We start from the raw sequence: 17,530 nt of genomic DNA, 5'->3' as shown, positions 1-17,530 counted from the left end.
TGTGATGTCGGTGGTTTGAGGTAAGCTGTCCCACGTTCGTACTCTCTGATGTCACGTTTAAGCTTTTTGATTTTAGTTGAGTTGATTTTACACAAGTATTGGTCAATACTGCTGAAGGTATGCTCATACCTGAAGTGATACCTCTGAAAATCAATGTCATTCTTAATGTCACTGTCCAGCATATTAGTTTCATCTGTTAAAATGCTAACCGTTTCTTGGATAATGTGTACACATCAGCTCTAAAAGTTCCGAACCATGTCTGTCAAAAAGTTTAAGTAAATCACTGTGAAACCTTGACCCCTCAACCAGGCCCGTCGGAAATTGCCATGACCTAAGGCCTTTAGGAATTCTTTTAAGCCGTAAACATTCTTGAAAATAGGCAATTTCTAGTTGAATCAAAAAACTTAAACATGACATCAGAGAGTATGAATGTGGGGCAGCTTACTCCAAACCACCGACATCACAGGGCAATATAAATACTGCTTTTGTGGATCTAGTTGGAGTCAACTTGTGTGTGATACAGGTCTACTCAGGATTCTTTGGTGTGGATTAGCAGTTTTACATTTTCAGCAGTTTGTGTTTTCATGGATACAGAGACTGGCCTCAGTTCACCGCCTTCATCAACCCAGACTGAGAACACGGGTAATTTAACAGCTTTAATCTAATTATTATCACAGAAAGTGGACAATCTTTCTAAAAGTCTTGATGCAGCACCCTTCTTTAATCAACATGCAGAGCAACCTATTTCTAATAATATTACTAGCAGCAACACTGTTTCCAGTGTTGCCGTGCATGGTCCAGGTGGCTCAAGTGAACTACGAATGAGAACAGATGTAACGGATGGGTCAGACCGAGACATGAATACAGGTGGGCTGGTTACTGTGAACGCTGAAAGTTCCTTTCTTAATGATGACACTGGAATGAATACTGCAGGAAACATACTTCAAAATCAGCCAAACCAACTGAGGTTTGTTGGAGCTTCTGACTTTAAAACATGTATTGATAGATCGTTTAGGTTTGACCAGGGGTCAAGCAACAACCTACAAGAGCAACCGACTGAGCTAAGAACTGATTTGCCAACACTACTGCATTTATTCGATCAAAAACTAGTTAAATTGAGAAAAATTCAATTAGAAATTGCCTATTTTCAAGAATGTTTACGGCTTAAAATAATTCCTAAAGACCTTAGGTCATGGCAATTTCCGATGGGCCTGGTTGAGGGGTCAAGGTTTCACAGTGATTTACTTAAACTTTTGACAGACATGGTTCGGAACTTTTAGAGCTGATGTGTACACATTATCAAGAAGCGGTTAACATTTTAACAGATGAAACTAATATGCTGGACAGTGACATTAAGAATGACATTGATTTTCAGAGGTATCACTTCGAGTATGAGCATACCTTCAGCAGTATTGACCAATACATGAGTAAAATCAACTCAACTAAAATCAAAAAACTTAAACGTGACATCAGAGAGTTCGAACGTGGGACAGCTTACCCCAAACCACCAACATCACAGGGCAATATAAATACTGCTTTTGTGGATCTAGTTGGAATCAACTGGTGCGTGATACAGGTCTACTCAGGATTCTGTGGTGTGGATTAGCAGGTTTTTCATTTTCAGCAGTTTAATCTTACAATTTCTTTATTTTTAAATATTTCTCTCCAGGCCTGCTCTGAAGTGGTTTAAAACCATTTGGATTTTCCTAATTCACACAAATGAAGAAAGAAAAAAAATAAACTAAGAGAAACAAACAAATACCCCAGACAACAGTTTAATATCTAGAATGGTAACCTTAGCTGTTGCGGAAGGAAAGGTTGACTGGGTTTTTGAACTTTTGAGGTGCAATAGGGAGAAGGGGAACAATGTAGGTTCACCACGGTAGTTGGGGATTTTCAATTGGGTAACAGTTGCATATGGTAAGGAGACAAGCACAGAGATGAAGAACAGAAGAGAGATGCATGTCTGAATGGCTTTGCGGATCCCATAGGGTCTTAAATTATATGGTTTAAAGAGAAGTATGATTAGTTGTGCAGGTAATTAAGAGTTACGGGAACACACAAAGGTAGAATTGCCCAGGGATGAATTAACAAGCTTAACTGCTAGAAATGATTGCAAAATAATATCATTTGCCATTCTTTAGGGACATTAACATACTATGGCCTGATACAACTATAATGCAGCAGTAACTCTTCATTCGTGGTTCCCTCTCTGCATTGAAACTAGTTTACCTTTTTTCCTGCTATTATAATTATAGCTTTCCACTTAATATTTCATTATAAATGTTATTCCTGAGTCTAGTCCTTTATACAATTATTTTATGGTTCATAATTTATTTTCAGCTGTCTTGTTGTAATATGGTATACCATACATGTGTGTTGTACCATACTGTCAAGTTGTTTACATTAATTATATAAAAACACTCCATTTCAACAGTTTAACTTGTGTCATACTAGTCCACCTCACTAGTTAATAAATTTATTAAAGCAAATATTTAAAAAATGGCAAACTCATTGAGAAGTCTTTTGATAATCTCTTAATGGGCATAGTTTGCAACTTAGGCACTCATTTCAATGCAGCTTAAAAATGAAATTCTTAAAAGGTTTAGTAATGTATCATATGCATGTGTCAGAAGAGTCTAGCAAGTTATTAATGTACAGAGGTTGTCTGCACCTTGGACCATGGCTCTTGGACCATCAGTAAAGTTGGAGCACATCATAATATTATTGCCTTTTCAAGCATGTAATAGCAAAAATACATCTGAAGGGATAAACCAGCATCTCTTAATAATTTTTATAGATTTTTATCATAGGAGGTTACTAGGCTATTGGTCCTGAGGCCCTTATAAGCCTAGCCAAGAGTTTAGCCCATGTTTAGACAAGTCAGCACCCAGAGCCCCTGTCCAGAAGGGACACAGGCAGAATCCCAGGGGTGTATTTTCTGTTTCCCATCCAGTTATCCAGGTTGTGCTTAAAAAGGGATAATGAGATACTCCGCTTGACTTGAAGAGAGAGTATATTCAACTTAACAGCTGGGGGAGTCCCTGGGACACAAATCTGTCCCGCAAACAAGTCCTATTGATATCACAGACCAGGTCGAGGTCGTGTGTATGGGTTGCTCGAGTGGAGCTTGACTTGCAGATATGCAGCAATCCCATCAAGGTGGGGTCTGAGATTGCTTTGTATGCCAGACAGAGGTCACCTCTGAGGAGTCTGTATGAAACTGAGTAGAGGGACAGGGCTTTTTAGCTTGTCTGTGTAAGGTAGGTGTTTGAGACTCTGGTTTCTCCTGGTGAGCAACCTCTGTGGTGGTCTCAGCTGCTGCATGTGCTTTATGAGGTACATGCCGAAGGGGGGATTGTACTCAATAATTGGCCTTATACGGGAAGAATACTGGGATATTATGACCTCTGTCCCTGGATGAGATACCCTTACTTATGAGGTGGGCCATGTAGAAAGCTTTCCATACAGCGGAAGCAACATGGTGGTCAAAAATCAGGTTGCTATCAACCTGGGTGCCCAAATCCCTCACTACTGATTGTGTACTTAGGACATTGTTATTAATGTGATAATATGTGGGGATGTCACTGTTATTAATGTGATAATATGTGGGGATGTCACTCTACCCAAAGGGGATAATGATGCATTTTTTGGCATTCAGCTTGAGGTCATGTTTCTGGCACCAGTTATTTATTTGGGTGAGACCCTCTTCTGCAGACTTGGTCAGCCATAGCCCACTGGCTTTGGCCTGCACCTCAGAGAAGTATATCCTGAATAACAGAGGCTTTGAGATGAATCCCTGGGGTATGCCACTCGTTACAGGTCTACTGCTTCAGGTGGCTTCCCCCATTTTGATTAGGTGGGTTCTATCAGTGAGCCAGTTTGCTACCCATCTGATAACATATGGATTGATACCTAGCTGAGAGAGTATCTACTATGCCCAAGTGGGGAATAGTGTTGAAGGCTTAGGCCAGGTCAAAGTTGGTGGTGTGCACTGTCTTCCCCTCGTCCATGGCTTGGTGACTGTCTCAAAGAAGATGACCAGATTTACTAGACATGTTTGGAGGTTGCCAATGTCCCTGTTAATGAGGTCCATGATAATCCATTCCATGGCCTTGCAGATCAGGCTAGTTAGGCTGATGGGTCTGTAATTTCCTGGATTGGTAGACCCTCCACCTTTGTGTATAGGGATGACGGTGGCTGTCCTCCACTCGGCTGGGACAAAGCCGATACTCAGGCTTTGGTTAAATAAGTTGCCTAATGGTGCTGAAGGTTCATGCCTAAGTTCATGTAGGATGCAGCCTGGAATGTTATTGGGTCCCATGGAGGATGCATTTTTTGCCTTTGAGAAGGCAGTGATGACCTTTTCTCTAGAGATAAGAGGTTGGGGCAGGTACTGGGGATGTCCTGATTTACTGATGGGGTCAGAGGGGAGAAGTTTTTGATGAATCTTTCAGTGAGTAGATTGGCTGTATCAACAGCATTTGTGCATGTGGTGTCCTTGACCACCACTTCTGAACAGATCTGGGTGCTTCCTTTGAGATTGCGGACATAGATGAAGAAGGCCTTATGATTGTAGTAGATGTGGCCAATTTGGACTCGAAGTTGGCTTTAGAGGATTTCACTAGTGCTCTTTTTTGCTTGTTCAGGCTAAGAAGAGGTTGCTTCCAATTCTTCTTGGTCCAGGACAACAATTTTTTCCTTTTGTTATATAGTCTATTTATTATAGATGCCCACTAAACAGGTTTTACTCTTCCTTGTGGAGGATGATTTTGTCTTGTTGGATATGCCTGATTCCATGCATCTATATAAATGCTCATATAGTACTTTGGTGTAGATTTGGACATTGGTGCCAGTTCCTAGAGTTGGGGGGGGGCTGTGAAGCTGTTTATACCATCCTTCAGGAAGTTGTAATCAGTTTTGGAGAAGTTTTTTGTTGACACTAGCTAGAGGGGGTCAGGGGAGATGGCGACTTTGAAAGTGACTGCTTTATGGTTGGATCTTACCAGGGAGGATGATACCATAGGGGTGCTGCAGTGGTTACTCATGTTGGTTAATACCAAGTCCATGATATTCTCACCTCTTGTGGGGGTATCGACTAGCTGTTCCAAGGCATTTGCATTGATAAAATCGAGGAATCTCTGGGTATTTGTGTTCTGGCATAAAAGTCACCCAGGATCAGGGTAAAGGGTTGAATAGGTCCAGATAGGTAGAGTGGGCATCTTGAGTCATATTTGGGGGCCCTGCAGCTAGCTATAATTAGAATAGGGGTCTTATCAATGGTTAACTGCACCTGGAGTGTCTCCTGTGCATCATACTGTTTGACCAGCCTGGAGGTGTGTGTGTGTCTTTAATATATATTGAAACTCCACCTCCTTTGGCTTTGCTGCCCACATTTTGGGGTCTGAATGTATGTACGATAGAATGAGTAACCAGTTGAGGCTGGGCTGCTCTCTGCAGATTTGAACCAGGTTTCAGTGACTGCACAAATGTCAGCATCTTCCAGGGTTAAGAATGCTTGCAATGAGTGCAGTTTCATGTTTAGACTCCTAGAGTTTAGAAGCATGACCTTTAATTTGCGTTTTGTTGAAATTTTTATGTTGGTTTTATCAACCTCAGGACTTTTCCTAAAAAAACACTATGGGATGGCAAGAGCCTTTGGCAGAAACCTGAAGACCAAGTGAGACAGGTGCAGGCCATCTCTAGCAAGGCATCATGGTCTGTCGATCATATCTTCCCGGGCACTGGATCCCCGTGGAATGACACCAGAAACAAAGCCAATTGTTAAGTCTATCATTTTCTGTTTGTAATGAGGCATCATTCTGGGTGACGGTAGAATGTTACTTAAGGCTGTGGACATACCTCCCTGGAACACATATTCAGCGAGCTGAATCATGTGTCTCTTCATATAGTCCAAGGAGGTATGTGTCAAGTAATTCGCGCCAACATGAACTATGACAGAGTCATAACAGTACCTGTTGTTGAGAGACTTGAGTGCGTGTGTGATATGGCAGATTCTGGCACATGACAAACTAACCGTGACTTTGTCATTATCCAGCCTAGTGAGAGGCACATCTGTGTGTCTCACAATGGAGTGTCCTATGACTAATATGTTGGGTTTATGTTTAGGCCTTAATGGTTGTTAGACACTGGTGTGTGTGTAGACTATGCATAGTATGTGGTGTGGAGGGTTTTGGAGTTCTTATGTGTTTTTGCCTCTGAGGTCTCCTTTGTTTGGGTTTGATTTGTTGAGAACCTCCACATATGTGGGTGTGTATTGTGTAGTTTTGGGTGGTGTTTGAGGTGTAGTGATTGTGTTGACAACCTTCAAAGTGCCAGATATATACTGGCTTGTGAGGGAGAGAGCATAGACTCTAGCTTCTTTAGGTAATTGCATATCTCTCATATTGTGTTCCTATGTGGTAGAAATATATGGTTGTCCATGTCCCTGAGGCAGTTGCTACACTGTCTCAGGATGCCCATATCAACCAGGATGGCAGGAGAAACCACAGGAAATTGTCCATCCATATTTGTCAGAATCTGAAGGAGAAGCAGGCTAAAAACAAGTAGTAATAAATGCAGCAGAGGAGATGAAATTGAACACTTTTAGAGAACAACTAGCAGAAAAACCAAGGTGAAGTGATAGAGTAGGAGGAGGAAACACAAATACTGTGTAAAAGCAGCAGAATATTTTTTTTTAAGTAAAAGTGTAAAGGGAGAAAGGAGATAATTCAAGGTTAAGAAACTAAGTGGGTTGGGCTTCCCAAATGTTCTCTATATATTAGGTAGAATGAGCTAATGATTATGGACTGAGAGGAGTGTCTCAAATCTAATTTACACTAAGGGTGGGCAACTGCAAAGCTACTGAGTATAAGAACAAGACAAGTATACTACAACTACTAGCTACACTATTTTAGGCAGACAACACTACAGAAATGTTTATCACAGCAGAAAAACAGCAGTAAGACACTAAATGAAAGTTTTAAACAGCTGAAGGAGCAAGGAGACTCTAGAAAATGCATTTAACTGCAAACAAATCAGTTATATGATGCACTCCTTAGCAGGAAATCAGAACAATCAAACAGATGCTTAACAAATAGAGAAAATTTCCAGTTAATACCTTTCACACAGTGAAACTAGCTAAAAAAGCTTTACAGACAGTGTGATAGTAACAAAAGGGATTTAACAGGCCCTTGTAAGGCATACAATTTCAGTACAATAGTGCAGATTACTTTATAGCAATAAAATACAGCAAAAAATAGTAGGCAGCAGACAATAAAAAGTGCTATAAGTGGTTAGAATAAGCAATAACTAGTAAAAATAAGCAAAAAAGGATACTTATTGTTATATATCCCAGATCAGAGTTGTAGTCAGTGCCCCTCCTCCGTTCAGCTCAGTGTGAATAAACAGGATTCCTCTCAAAGCCAGGGCCTAAATACCAGAAGGCACAAACTGAAACAACTTAAAAAAAAAAAAGCTCAGAAGGACCAATGAGTGCTTACTCAAAGCCCTAGACCAGCCAACCTTTACCAGCCAGTGACCAATCAACACAATCCTTTCACTTAGGTAAAGAAAGGCTTCTGCTAATTCAAGATGGCCTGGGACAAATGCTCAGAACAAACAAGCTACTGCAAACAAACAGGCCCAGAGACAGAAAATCTGAACTGGAACTATGCTACAACTACTAGCTACACTATTTTAGGCAGACAACACTACATAAATGGTTATCACAGCAGTAAAACAGCAGTGAGACACTAAATGAAAGTTTTAAACAGATAAATGAGCAAGGAGACTCTAGACAATGCTTTTAATTGCAAACAAATCAGTTGTATGAAACTAGCAGCTTTACAAACAGTGTGACAGTAACAAAAGTGATTTAACAGGCAATGTAAGGCAAGCAATTTCAGTACAATAGTGCAGATTAGTTTATAGCAATAAAATACAGTAAAAAATAGTAGGCAGCAAATGGTTAGAATAAGCAATAACTAGTAAAAATAAGCAAAAAAAAAAAAACACGATACTTATTGTTCTATATCACAGATCAGAGTTGTGGTCAGTGCCCCTCCTCCATTCAGCTCAGTGTGAATAAACAGAATTCCTCTCAAAGGCAGGGCCTAAATACCAAAGGGTACAACTTGAAACAACGTAAAAAAAAAATCATCTATTAAAGTATATCAACCTACCTAAAATGTATCAACTGCAACAAGGAATAGCCAGTTCTGTAAGAACATTGCATAACCGTACCTGGAGCTCAGCAGAAGACATAAAAGTAATTCAGAAATCAGTGGCCCTGCCTACTGAGGCCAGATAGACCTCCTTATGGTGGGCAGAGTTCCAACTGCTGCATACATGCATAGTTAAGCAGGATATAAAGAACTTTAATTCAGGCTGTGATACAGTGTTTCCGATTTCTTTAGGCTTTGTCTTCTGATTTATATGAAATGACTTTCAGAAACATAGACACATGCTTCTGCAAAATCTAGTCAGGATGCTTACACTGATGTAATGAACTGCAATGGTATATACATCTTAAACAGAGAATGTAATATATCAAAAAAAATCTGACATAAGATAAGGATAATCTGCCCAGATGCAATATTACTGTTTTCATTTTCCTTTCTGGATTCTGAAATAAGCTAGTCTCTCTCTCTCTCTCACACACACACTCTCACACACACACACACACACACACACACACACACACACACACACACACACACACACACACACACACACACACACACACATACTGTACAGAGTTAGTACTTCCTTCTTAATGGAGTATTTCAGTGACAGACATGGGAGCACAGCGGACATAGCAGGCTCTAAATTCTACCTAAATTCAGCAAAATTGACTTTGCCCTTTCTGCACAGTTCTGCAACTGTAGAATTAGTACGTGTCTCTGTTAGAGTGTGTGGGAGTTCCCCACCCCCATGGTGGTATATGGGACTTTCTTCTTAAAAAGCTTTATTTTTTGTTGGCTAGTGTGGTGTTCAGTGAAAACGTTTCATATCTTTAAGACTTTCCTACTTTACATTTTTGAGGCAACATGAATACATAGAGATTATCATCATCTTCATCAGTATGAAGGGCAGTGATGACTTATTTGGACTATGCAGTGGGGAGTCCAATTTATGCTGCTGACTCTAGGATTCAGGATTTTAAATTAAGGCCTGTCGTGGGCAGTGTGTGGGTGGCATTTGCATATTCTCTGTCTGCATCTCCATGGGTTTACCTCTGGTAATTTGATTTTTTGCCACATTCCAGAGATATACTGCTTAGGTTGATTAACAACTCCTATAAAATGTCTCTTGGTTTGAAGTGTAGGGCATTGTCTTCCAATGACTACCAATGTAAATAGCTCTGATTATAAATCTTTTTTGGTAATTATATATTAAACATGGCAATAAAGGGTAATGTGTAAGGTAAGTACAGGTAAGCATATGTTTATTCTTTAACATTTGCTTACAGATGCTCTTTTGATAGGTAAAAGATGAATTATAAGAAATAAAATTATCTGAAATACTTTAAAACCAAGAACACAGTGACTGTAGAGAACACATTTTCTAAATTTATGCTTTCCTTTTCTTATTTGTTCATGTATTTAGAACAATTAAACTTTAAGCAGCATAACTCTTTTTATTTATTCTGCATCTTTAGCCATTCACCTCCTTTTTTAATTACAGATCTGGGGTATCTTCAAGCAAGGCTTCAAGTGCCGAGGTAACTATTTGCTTTTTTATTTATTTATTTATTTATATTTATTTATTTACTTATTTAATATTTGTTTACTGGAAAAGTCTGACTTGGAACGAAGACAGTTTTCAGTGTAGGCCTGGGGAGAAACACTCCAGATGCAGAAGGTACCCCATCTTAGAATCAATCTGTAGAACCTCTTGCTGTGAGGCGAGAACACTACTGCTGCACCACTGCACCATCCATAATCTGTGGCTTGCAATAAAAAGAAATAACACAAAAGTGTGTGGTGACTTTTTTTTTAGCAGAAATAACCTTGGTATATAAATAATCAAAGCCATTTTTATTACCACATCAAAAATAATTTTCATTAGAACTTATAAGCCACTTTCTAACTTAGGGTAATTCACTATCTGCCAAAATCAGATTTAGGATGAATTTGCTGATTGTGTCACTCCTGAAACAGCTGTTTTTAGAATTTATCAGGACTTAGTTGTAGGGAGTGGAGAATTCATATTTTACTTCACTGAAGTGGTGATATTTGGCACAGTAGGACACCCCAAGCGACCAAGCCAAAGCTCCTCCCACTGTCAGATAAGCATGTAAATACGTGAATTATCTGTGACCTTTTGTGGCGGTGTTGTTTCTTTCGGCTTTTTCCGGTTAAGGGTCGCTGCAGCGGAACTCCGGTCCGCTAATGATTGGCAGTAGATTTTTACGTGCAGAGTTGCCGGCCCTGATGCACAACCTTCAACGAAGGTACGCCCATTCACGCACGTCTCCACACAGAAGATACTCTATCTGAGAATCGAACAGGACAACGTCTTACTGTGAGGTGACAACGCTGCTTTTAAATAATACAATTGTTCTAAAACAAAAGGTCTTAGCATTTTAAATAAAGGAGTACATTTTAATCTCTCTCTCTCTGTATTGATGTGATTCCACAGGGCTGACCTTATGATTCACTACGCATATCTGCATCCATGTATGTGGTGAGGCATTCACAGACATCACTTCAGTGCAATAGCTGATACTACATTACAGTAAAAGTGAAAATAAATGAATATGTTTAACGTACTGGGTGTGTGTGTCTTTTACAATTGCAACACAAAACTAGAATATTAAAGCTCATTTGCTATGGGAATTTTGTTCCATGCACAGGCTTGCGTGTGTGTATCCATCTGGATCTATTGTAAACTACAAGAAAGTCCCAGCCAAGCTTCACTGTGTAATACCTTAAACCTCCTGTAGTGGAGGCCCATGGGATACTGTTTTCAGGTGCATGGCATTGTACATGTTTCATTAATATTTAACAAGCTTATTAATCAGTCTGAACACTGAAAGGCTAAGCAATATTGATTTTAACTTGAAATAAATCTTGAAATAAAACAAACTTTATTAATAGTTTCCTCAGTTTTTGGAGATTTTCTAACAAACGTGATGACTGCACATGTACTAAATATGTAATACAGGCATGACTTCTGCTCGAGAATGGAAGAAATCAGGCATTGAATAGGTCAATGAGATTTGGTACATTTAAATGTCACTCACAAGTATTTAAATCTCTTCCGGGACCTCACTTAATGAAAAATGCAAATAACATTAGATAGATGTCATGAAAGTCAATTTCACAGTACCTGTACAGAATTCATCTTCCCTGTAGTAGCTGAATTGTGAAGGCTATTTTGCTTGCATTTCTCTTGAGGCTGGGGATATTACATTTCATTCTTTGTTTAGAAAATCAGGTGTAAGCTGTAACAAAACAGTGTAATTGTGTCATAAATGCAAAATCATTACAACCTGAAAATATATGGAATTTTACTCCACGTTTGTAGTACTTGTAAGTCTGTTAAGAACTTCATTGTGCAATTCTCTGTTTAAAAATATCATAATACAAGCATGTTTTCATTAGGGCTTTCTGATTTTTCCTTTAATGGAAGAAATTAAAATTATTCCATTTATTTTTTCCTTTGGAAAGTTCATAGAAAGTTAGGTTTCCCAGCCAGACTCAAAACAACAGAAATGAGAGCCTAGACTAAGTTTGTGACTCCAGGATCAGATTGTAGTAAATTTCAGTAGTCCTGGATTTGGAGTGGTATAATATGCAAATATTTTGTTCATTCTGTCATTGTTCTTTGTATATGAATCTAGTTTGTTGAAAACATAACATTTTATCAGGTCTACCTGCTGTTGCTACCAATAAAATTAAAATCTTGTAAACTGGCACCCATTTGTCTGGGATTAATGTTAATATTTTAAGCAGAATTTAATTGAAAGCGGACATTAGCCATTAGACTAACCGAATGATATTAATGTAAGTTTCTTCCTTTTTTATATTACATTGCAGTTAGCATAACACATCAATAGCAAGAAAGTATTTGCCACATAGTATATTTGCTTTCATTAATGCTCAGGTTTATGTATATGAATGTCATGGTAGCAAAACACATGACTACTGATATGTTTCTGTTTTACAAGCTAACAAGAAATTTGAAATTCATATTTAAGAACTGATGCTTTTGAGATTAGGCACTAAATTGTCATCTTATCAGTTAAAAGCACTACAGTGTAAACTTGATTTTAAGGAAATTTGTAATACAAGAAATGTCTGCTTTAGAAGTTTAATTGCATCTGCTTGTCCTATCTAAACCATTAGTGCATGCTGGAGAGCTTTATCCAGTGTTAGTAAATGTAAAAGAAATTGTCATGTAATACCTTTGTGTAGGTGCAGTCCCTTGATTTTTATCTATATAGCACCTGATGCAGAGGAAGAATGGACAAGTACTGGAGAAAGCAGAGAGGGAGGTGGAGCGATAAGCATTCCATTGCTGCTTCCCCTTTAGATTGGGGAAATAATGGAGGTAGAGCAGAGTAGAAATTGTGGCTGTTTAGAAAATATCTGGTGAAAAGCTACAGAAAGATGTTTTTACTGGAGGCAGTAGGATCCAAGTCAAAATGATATGCTACAGCTTATACATGCCTGGCTTTGAAAAATGGAGGTGATGACATCTGCCTTCCTTTACTCTGACTTCATACATGTTTTTATTTTATATTTCATATCAGAGTCAAAGTTGGGTAATTACAAAGTCATATATGAACATGGAGCTCTTAAGACATCTGTAAACATTTTTATTTTATATTTTATTTCACAGGTAAGTAAACTTGACCACTCAATCACCTTCTCAGCAGTTATAAATAGGATAAAAAAAAAGACAGTAGTAAAGTTCTGTAAAATTACTACAAGAAATAAAACAGCAACATTAGTCTGACTTTTTAGGAAGTAACAGTAAATATAAACATAATAATGTTGGTACAGCATTACATTTTCAAACTTTCTGAAAACTGTGTGCTTGGGTATTAAGTGAAGAGGGGGTACCTTTGGGAGTAGAGACTCAGAAGTCAAGTTAGATAAAACAGTTGTTGACTGAGGGAAGGAAATAGTATTGGAGAACGACTAGCCTGAATGGATGATGTTGAGTATTGGCAATCCTAGTAAGGACAAACTATGAACAAGTGAAAGTATAAGGGCAAAACAGTTCCAGTTTACTAAATATATGTCTATAAGACTGGATTATAATTAATTGTACAATGATGGGTCATGTTATTCAAAAACGAGTGTGCTGATTGGACAGAACAACCAGCATTCCCATTAGAAATCAAGCATATACCAATAGAAAAAAAGCCTGTCCACTAAAGTACCATTGAGCGTCCAGGCTTTTTTTCTATTGATATATGCTACGGAGGCATACCTCTCAACTGTCCACATTTTTGCCTCATATTTTTAGTCTGCTTTTCATAAAATTTGTTTTTTTGATGAATCACTGAGGAGTAAAGTCACTAAATAATGACATGCATTTGAATTTCATATTCTTCAGACGATGCACGCTAACACAAATATTGTCAGTCTAGCAGCTTTCTAAGTTTATAAGAGAAACTTTTACAATTTGTCCCTATTGTGGGGCCTTTGGTCCCCTGTCATTTAAGGCTTTGTCCACATTTCCTGAGATAAGAATTTGAGAGGTATGTGTACCAAATGCAAGAAAAATCAGGTACATTCTGTGAAACTAAAGAAAACATACCTGTTTTTCTGTATTGTCTCAAAAGACTTTCATACCTCTGAACTGACCAGATTTTCTAGTTATTAAAAAAAGTCAGTGGTGATTCTCTTTACTCCATTGATAGTTTTCAACAGCGCTGATGTACTGTGTAAGAGTGGGAACATAAGTCCCATATGCATACGTTGTATATCAACAAACAAGGAAGAATAGGAAACAGGGAGGAACACTATGGCACAGTGATACTGAGAGATTATTTAAAAAAGGTAAGCAATGTCTTTCTTAAATAATGTCATTGTATAGTCATAATGACTGACTCGTGGGTGTGGGTATATGAGGATTTGTGGATTTATCCAATCATCTAATCGATTATTGCTTAAATAGTAGATGCGTGGGGCATTGCCTAGGATGCACACTTAGCAAATCTGGGCAGTTCCACTGCTATATTTCCTCCCTTTTGTGGCTCATTGTTAACAGGAGAGGTAACACAGTAGAAATGAATTCAATTATAGTTCTGAGTAACTGGAGAACAGTCTTTACGACAATGCTTAGTTTAATTCTTCTGAGCACATATTACCCTTGTAAAAAAACTGTCTGAGTATATTTTTACCACAGTGTTTAAAATTGCTGCAGAAGAGTAGCTGAAATAGATGCACTGACATCAGTTTACCAACCTAGTAAACTAACAAAGATGATGATGGCATTTCCTGCCCAATATTGAGCTTCCTGCTTTGTTCTGAACCTAGACTGATGTTAACAAAATGCTGTTGCAACAATACATTTTGGTGGTGTCATAAGTTTGTTTGTATTCATTTAAATAGTTCTACCCTGCAGACTTAAACTTTTGTCTATTGTCTGTAAACGCTTATCCCTTCTCTACCCTTTTTGTTTTCCGCAGCCTGTGGTGTGAACTGCCATAAACACTGCAAAAGCCTGTTGTCTGTGGAATGCCGAAAACGAACAAAAAGTATCAGTATAGACAGCCCCTCTCAGCGACCTTCACGCTCATTCAGTTTTCCACCTCCTGGTGCTAAGAAACACTCGTTACAACAAACAGGTACTTCCATTTTTGTGCGTAGTGTATGTGTTCATTTGTCATAATTCTGTAAAAGAGCAAAAATATAAAGTACATACTGCGTCAGTGCCATCGAAAAAACATGAGTCATTACATTTGTTCTGTAAATGGTGATGCATTGCAAACTGCGTACTGAAATGAGAATAGTATTGTGGGTGACTTTATACAGGCTGAACCGCAATGGAAACTATTTTTTATTCTATTTTATTTAGTATATGATTGTTATTAAAATATCAGTAATAAATTATTTACGCAGTAGAAGTCTGCAAGGTAAAACAACCCCTTTGTTTTTCACGTAAATGATTTGTATTTCTCTCTGCTTTCTTCATTAAAAATATTAACACAGATGTTTCCATACCTCAGGGTAAGATGTATTTAATTTTCAAAGCAAAAGCTAAGATTTTGCGAAAGCCCTTATTTTTTTTTTATTAAGATCATTAGTATACAGTAGCACCAGGAGTTGTCATTTGCTCTTACGTTCATCATTCAGCCTGTGTGTCATGGCAGTTTATACACAGCTGAGTAGCTTACCCATGATAGCAACACCTTGCTGGGTAAGTAACACCAGGAACAGGCAAGCCAGCATGAGCTATGCTCCTTCCAGTAATTATTTTAAGGGATTGTGAACTTTCTTTGAGAGAGTAGTCTGACAGAAATGGTACAGCAGCTGGGATACAGTGATGACCATTGACCAATCATGTGTCAAGAGACGTAATCTACAAGGTTACTGACAGCGCAATCTGCAGTACTCACATCTACATGTGGGAGAGTATGTTCATTCATGTCAATGTGAGAGTGAGGCCTGCCATTGCAGGTTCAGTTCTTGATGCAGAAATAGTAATCTCTCCATAACACCCCCCCCAAAAAAAAAAAAAAAAAAAAATCATATTCATCAGGGAAACATGAAACACAAGTACTTAATACATAAAGTTAATATGCTTAAAAGAAGATTGTAGACCGCATTGTCCTCACTTCAGATTTTGCAGGAAGTTTTACACTGTGTGAAATCATTACTTAGAATGGCATACTTCTGTAAGGTTGCTCATTATTTGTGGTAGATTTAAGCTTTTTTGTTTTGTAATGATGTATTTATTCATTACTTATTAAACAATGCAAAGACTCTGAAAACTCTTGCACCTGGAGTCATGGCTTGATAAGTCATCATATAACAGCATTAAAATTATTTTCATTACCATATGGCATTGTAATGCTGCGTCATGCAATTCTCAAAGCAGCATGTGTGTGTGTGTGTGTGTGTGTGTGTGTGTGTATATATATATATATATATATATATATATATATATATATATATATATATATGGTGATGTGTGGTTTACTGATCTAAAAGAAATATAGTAGAAAAAATATGTAGTGCAAGTTTGACCTTTGTGTGGAAAAGAGTTTAACCTTACACCTTCTTAACTGGAAGCATAAAAGGAAATTCCTTCTGCTACTTTCAAAGTACAATTTGGCTTACTTGTAATTTATCATTAGCAATTTGTAACTGCTTTATAGTTTATCCTAAGCATTTTTAAATAGTAAGTCACTATCCATTCATCAGCATGCCAAGAATAGTTAATGTTATTTCACTTTCCTTTTTATTAACATTAAAACACCAGCAGTTTTAGCTTAAATCTAGTTACCTAGTCCTAATGTATTTAAGTTTTGGGGAAAAAATTATTTAGGTGTGAATATATTTTATATGGAGGTTTTTTTTTTTTTTTTTAAGTATCCATTTCAAAAAGTTCAGGATTAATTTACTCCTTATGATTATACATGGACCATATGATAATTTTTAGCTGTCTTTTTTGTCATTTCCAGGAAAGTTGCATTCCTTTCTTAATCATCCATACAACTAGTTTCTGAATACTATGTCAAGTGAACATAAACTTGTTTTGCATATAATAAAGGCACTTAAGTGAACTGTTATTTAATTACAATCAACTTATGTTGTGTCAGGAAAAACAAAGGTTTTCCTATATTTCATACAGTATCTAAAGCTATAAGATGCACAGTCATTAAAAGTCTAGATCAGTTTTGTATTCTGTAGTGAAATTTGAAGGGTGAACAGTGCAAGCTACATTTAAAGCGCTCAAAAGAAAATCATTTCTTAAGTATCTGAGCTTCCTACTTTATAGACAAATGTTAACATTTTTTATAGACACTACTGCAGTATTTTCTGCTCTGCCTGTATCTAGTGCTGTGCTTGTAACAGCTAATATGTCACACCTATCTCTTGTCGTCAGGAAAGATCAGTCTTCAAACTTGAAGTGTCATGTTCTCCCACAGAGAGGACTGTAGATGCATGCAGTTTGTCATGCAGAATGAATTATTGCCTCTGTTCCTTGATGTCACATTACTCTCGCCTCTTCTCATGGACTGCCTTCTGGGAAGTATCTACACAGTACATCAAAATATTACTTTTTTGTAGCTGAGGCTTTGCAGTATGACAGCTCCAAGAATGCTTGTAACATGAAGAATGAAAAAGGAAAACAGCCTATGCTTTTATACCACTTTCAGACTGAACTTAAATGTGTTTATTTTAAGTAGAGCTGCTCTTTAAACCAAGGAAATGCAATGAAAAAAATGCTTTTGATGCCTCAACAGTCCACTTCAAGATGAGCAGGGAAGTTAATGGATTTGTTATGGGATATTTGTTCACTGCAGTATTAAGTATACTGAAGCATCTCCACATCAGTAAGG

The 17,530-nt window shown here is 37.7% G+C and overlaps 1 protein-coding gene across 7 annotated transcripts in view; it reads left to right on the top strand.

Annotated features, from left to right (window-relative positions):
* The window catches only part of RASGRP2 (RAS guanyl releasing protein 2), a 1,579,354-nt gene that overhangs the window by 1,466,536 nt on the left and 95,288 nt on the right, over nucleotides 1-17,530 (top strand). For all 7 annotated transcript variants that reach the window (XM_044076007.1, XM_044076006.1, XM_044076004.1 and 4 more), the window contains 2 exons: nucleotides 9,688-9,724; nucleotides 14,651-14,809. In XM_044076007.1, the coding sequence (XP_043931942.1) occupies nucleotides 9,688-9,724; nucleotides 14,651-14,809 (196 nt within the window). The remainder of the gene's footprint in view (nucleotides 1-9,687; nucleotides 9,725-14,650; nucleotides 14,810-17,530) is intronic.

This window comes from Protopterus annectens, chromosome 6.part1 (genome assembly GCF_019279795.1).
Source record: "Protopterus annectens isolate FY-2018-M chromosome 6.part1, PAN1.0, whole genome shotgun sequence".
Classification (NCBI taxonomy): Eukaryota; Metazoa; Chordata; order Ceratodontiformes; family Protopteridae; genus Protopterus; species Protopterus annectens.
The sequence above is the reverse complement of the archived record's forward strand: the minus strand, read 5'-3'. Positions and strand labels throughout refer to the sequence as shown.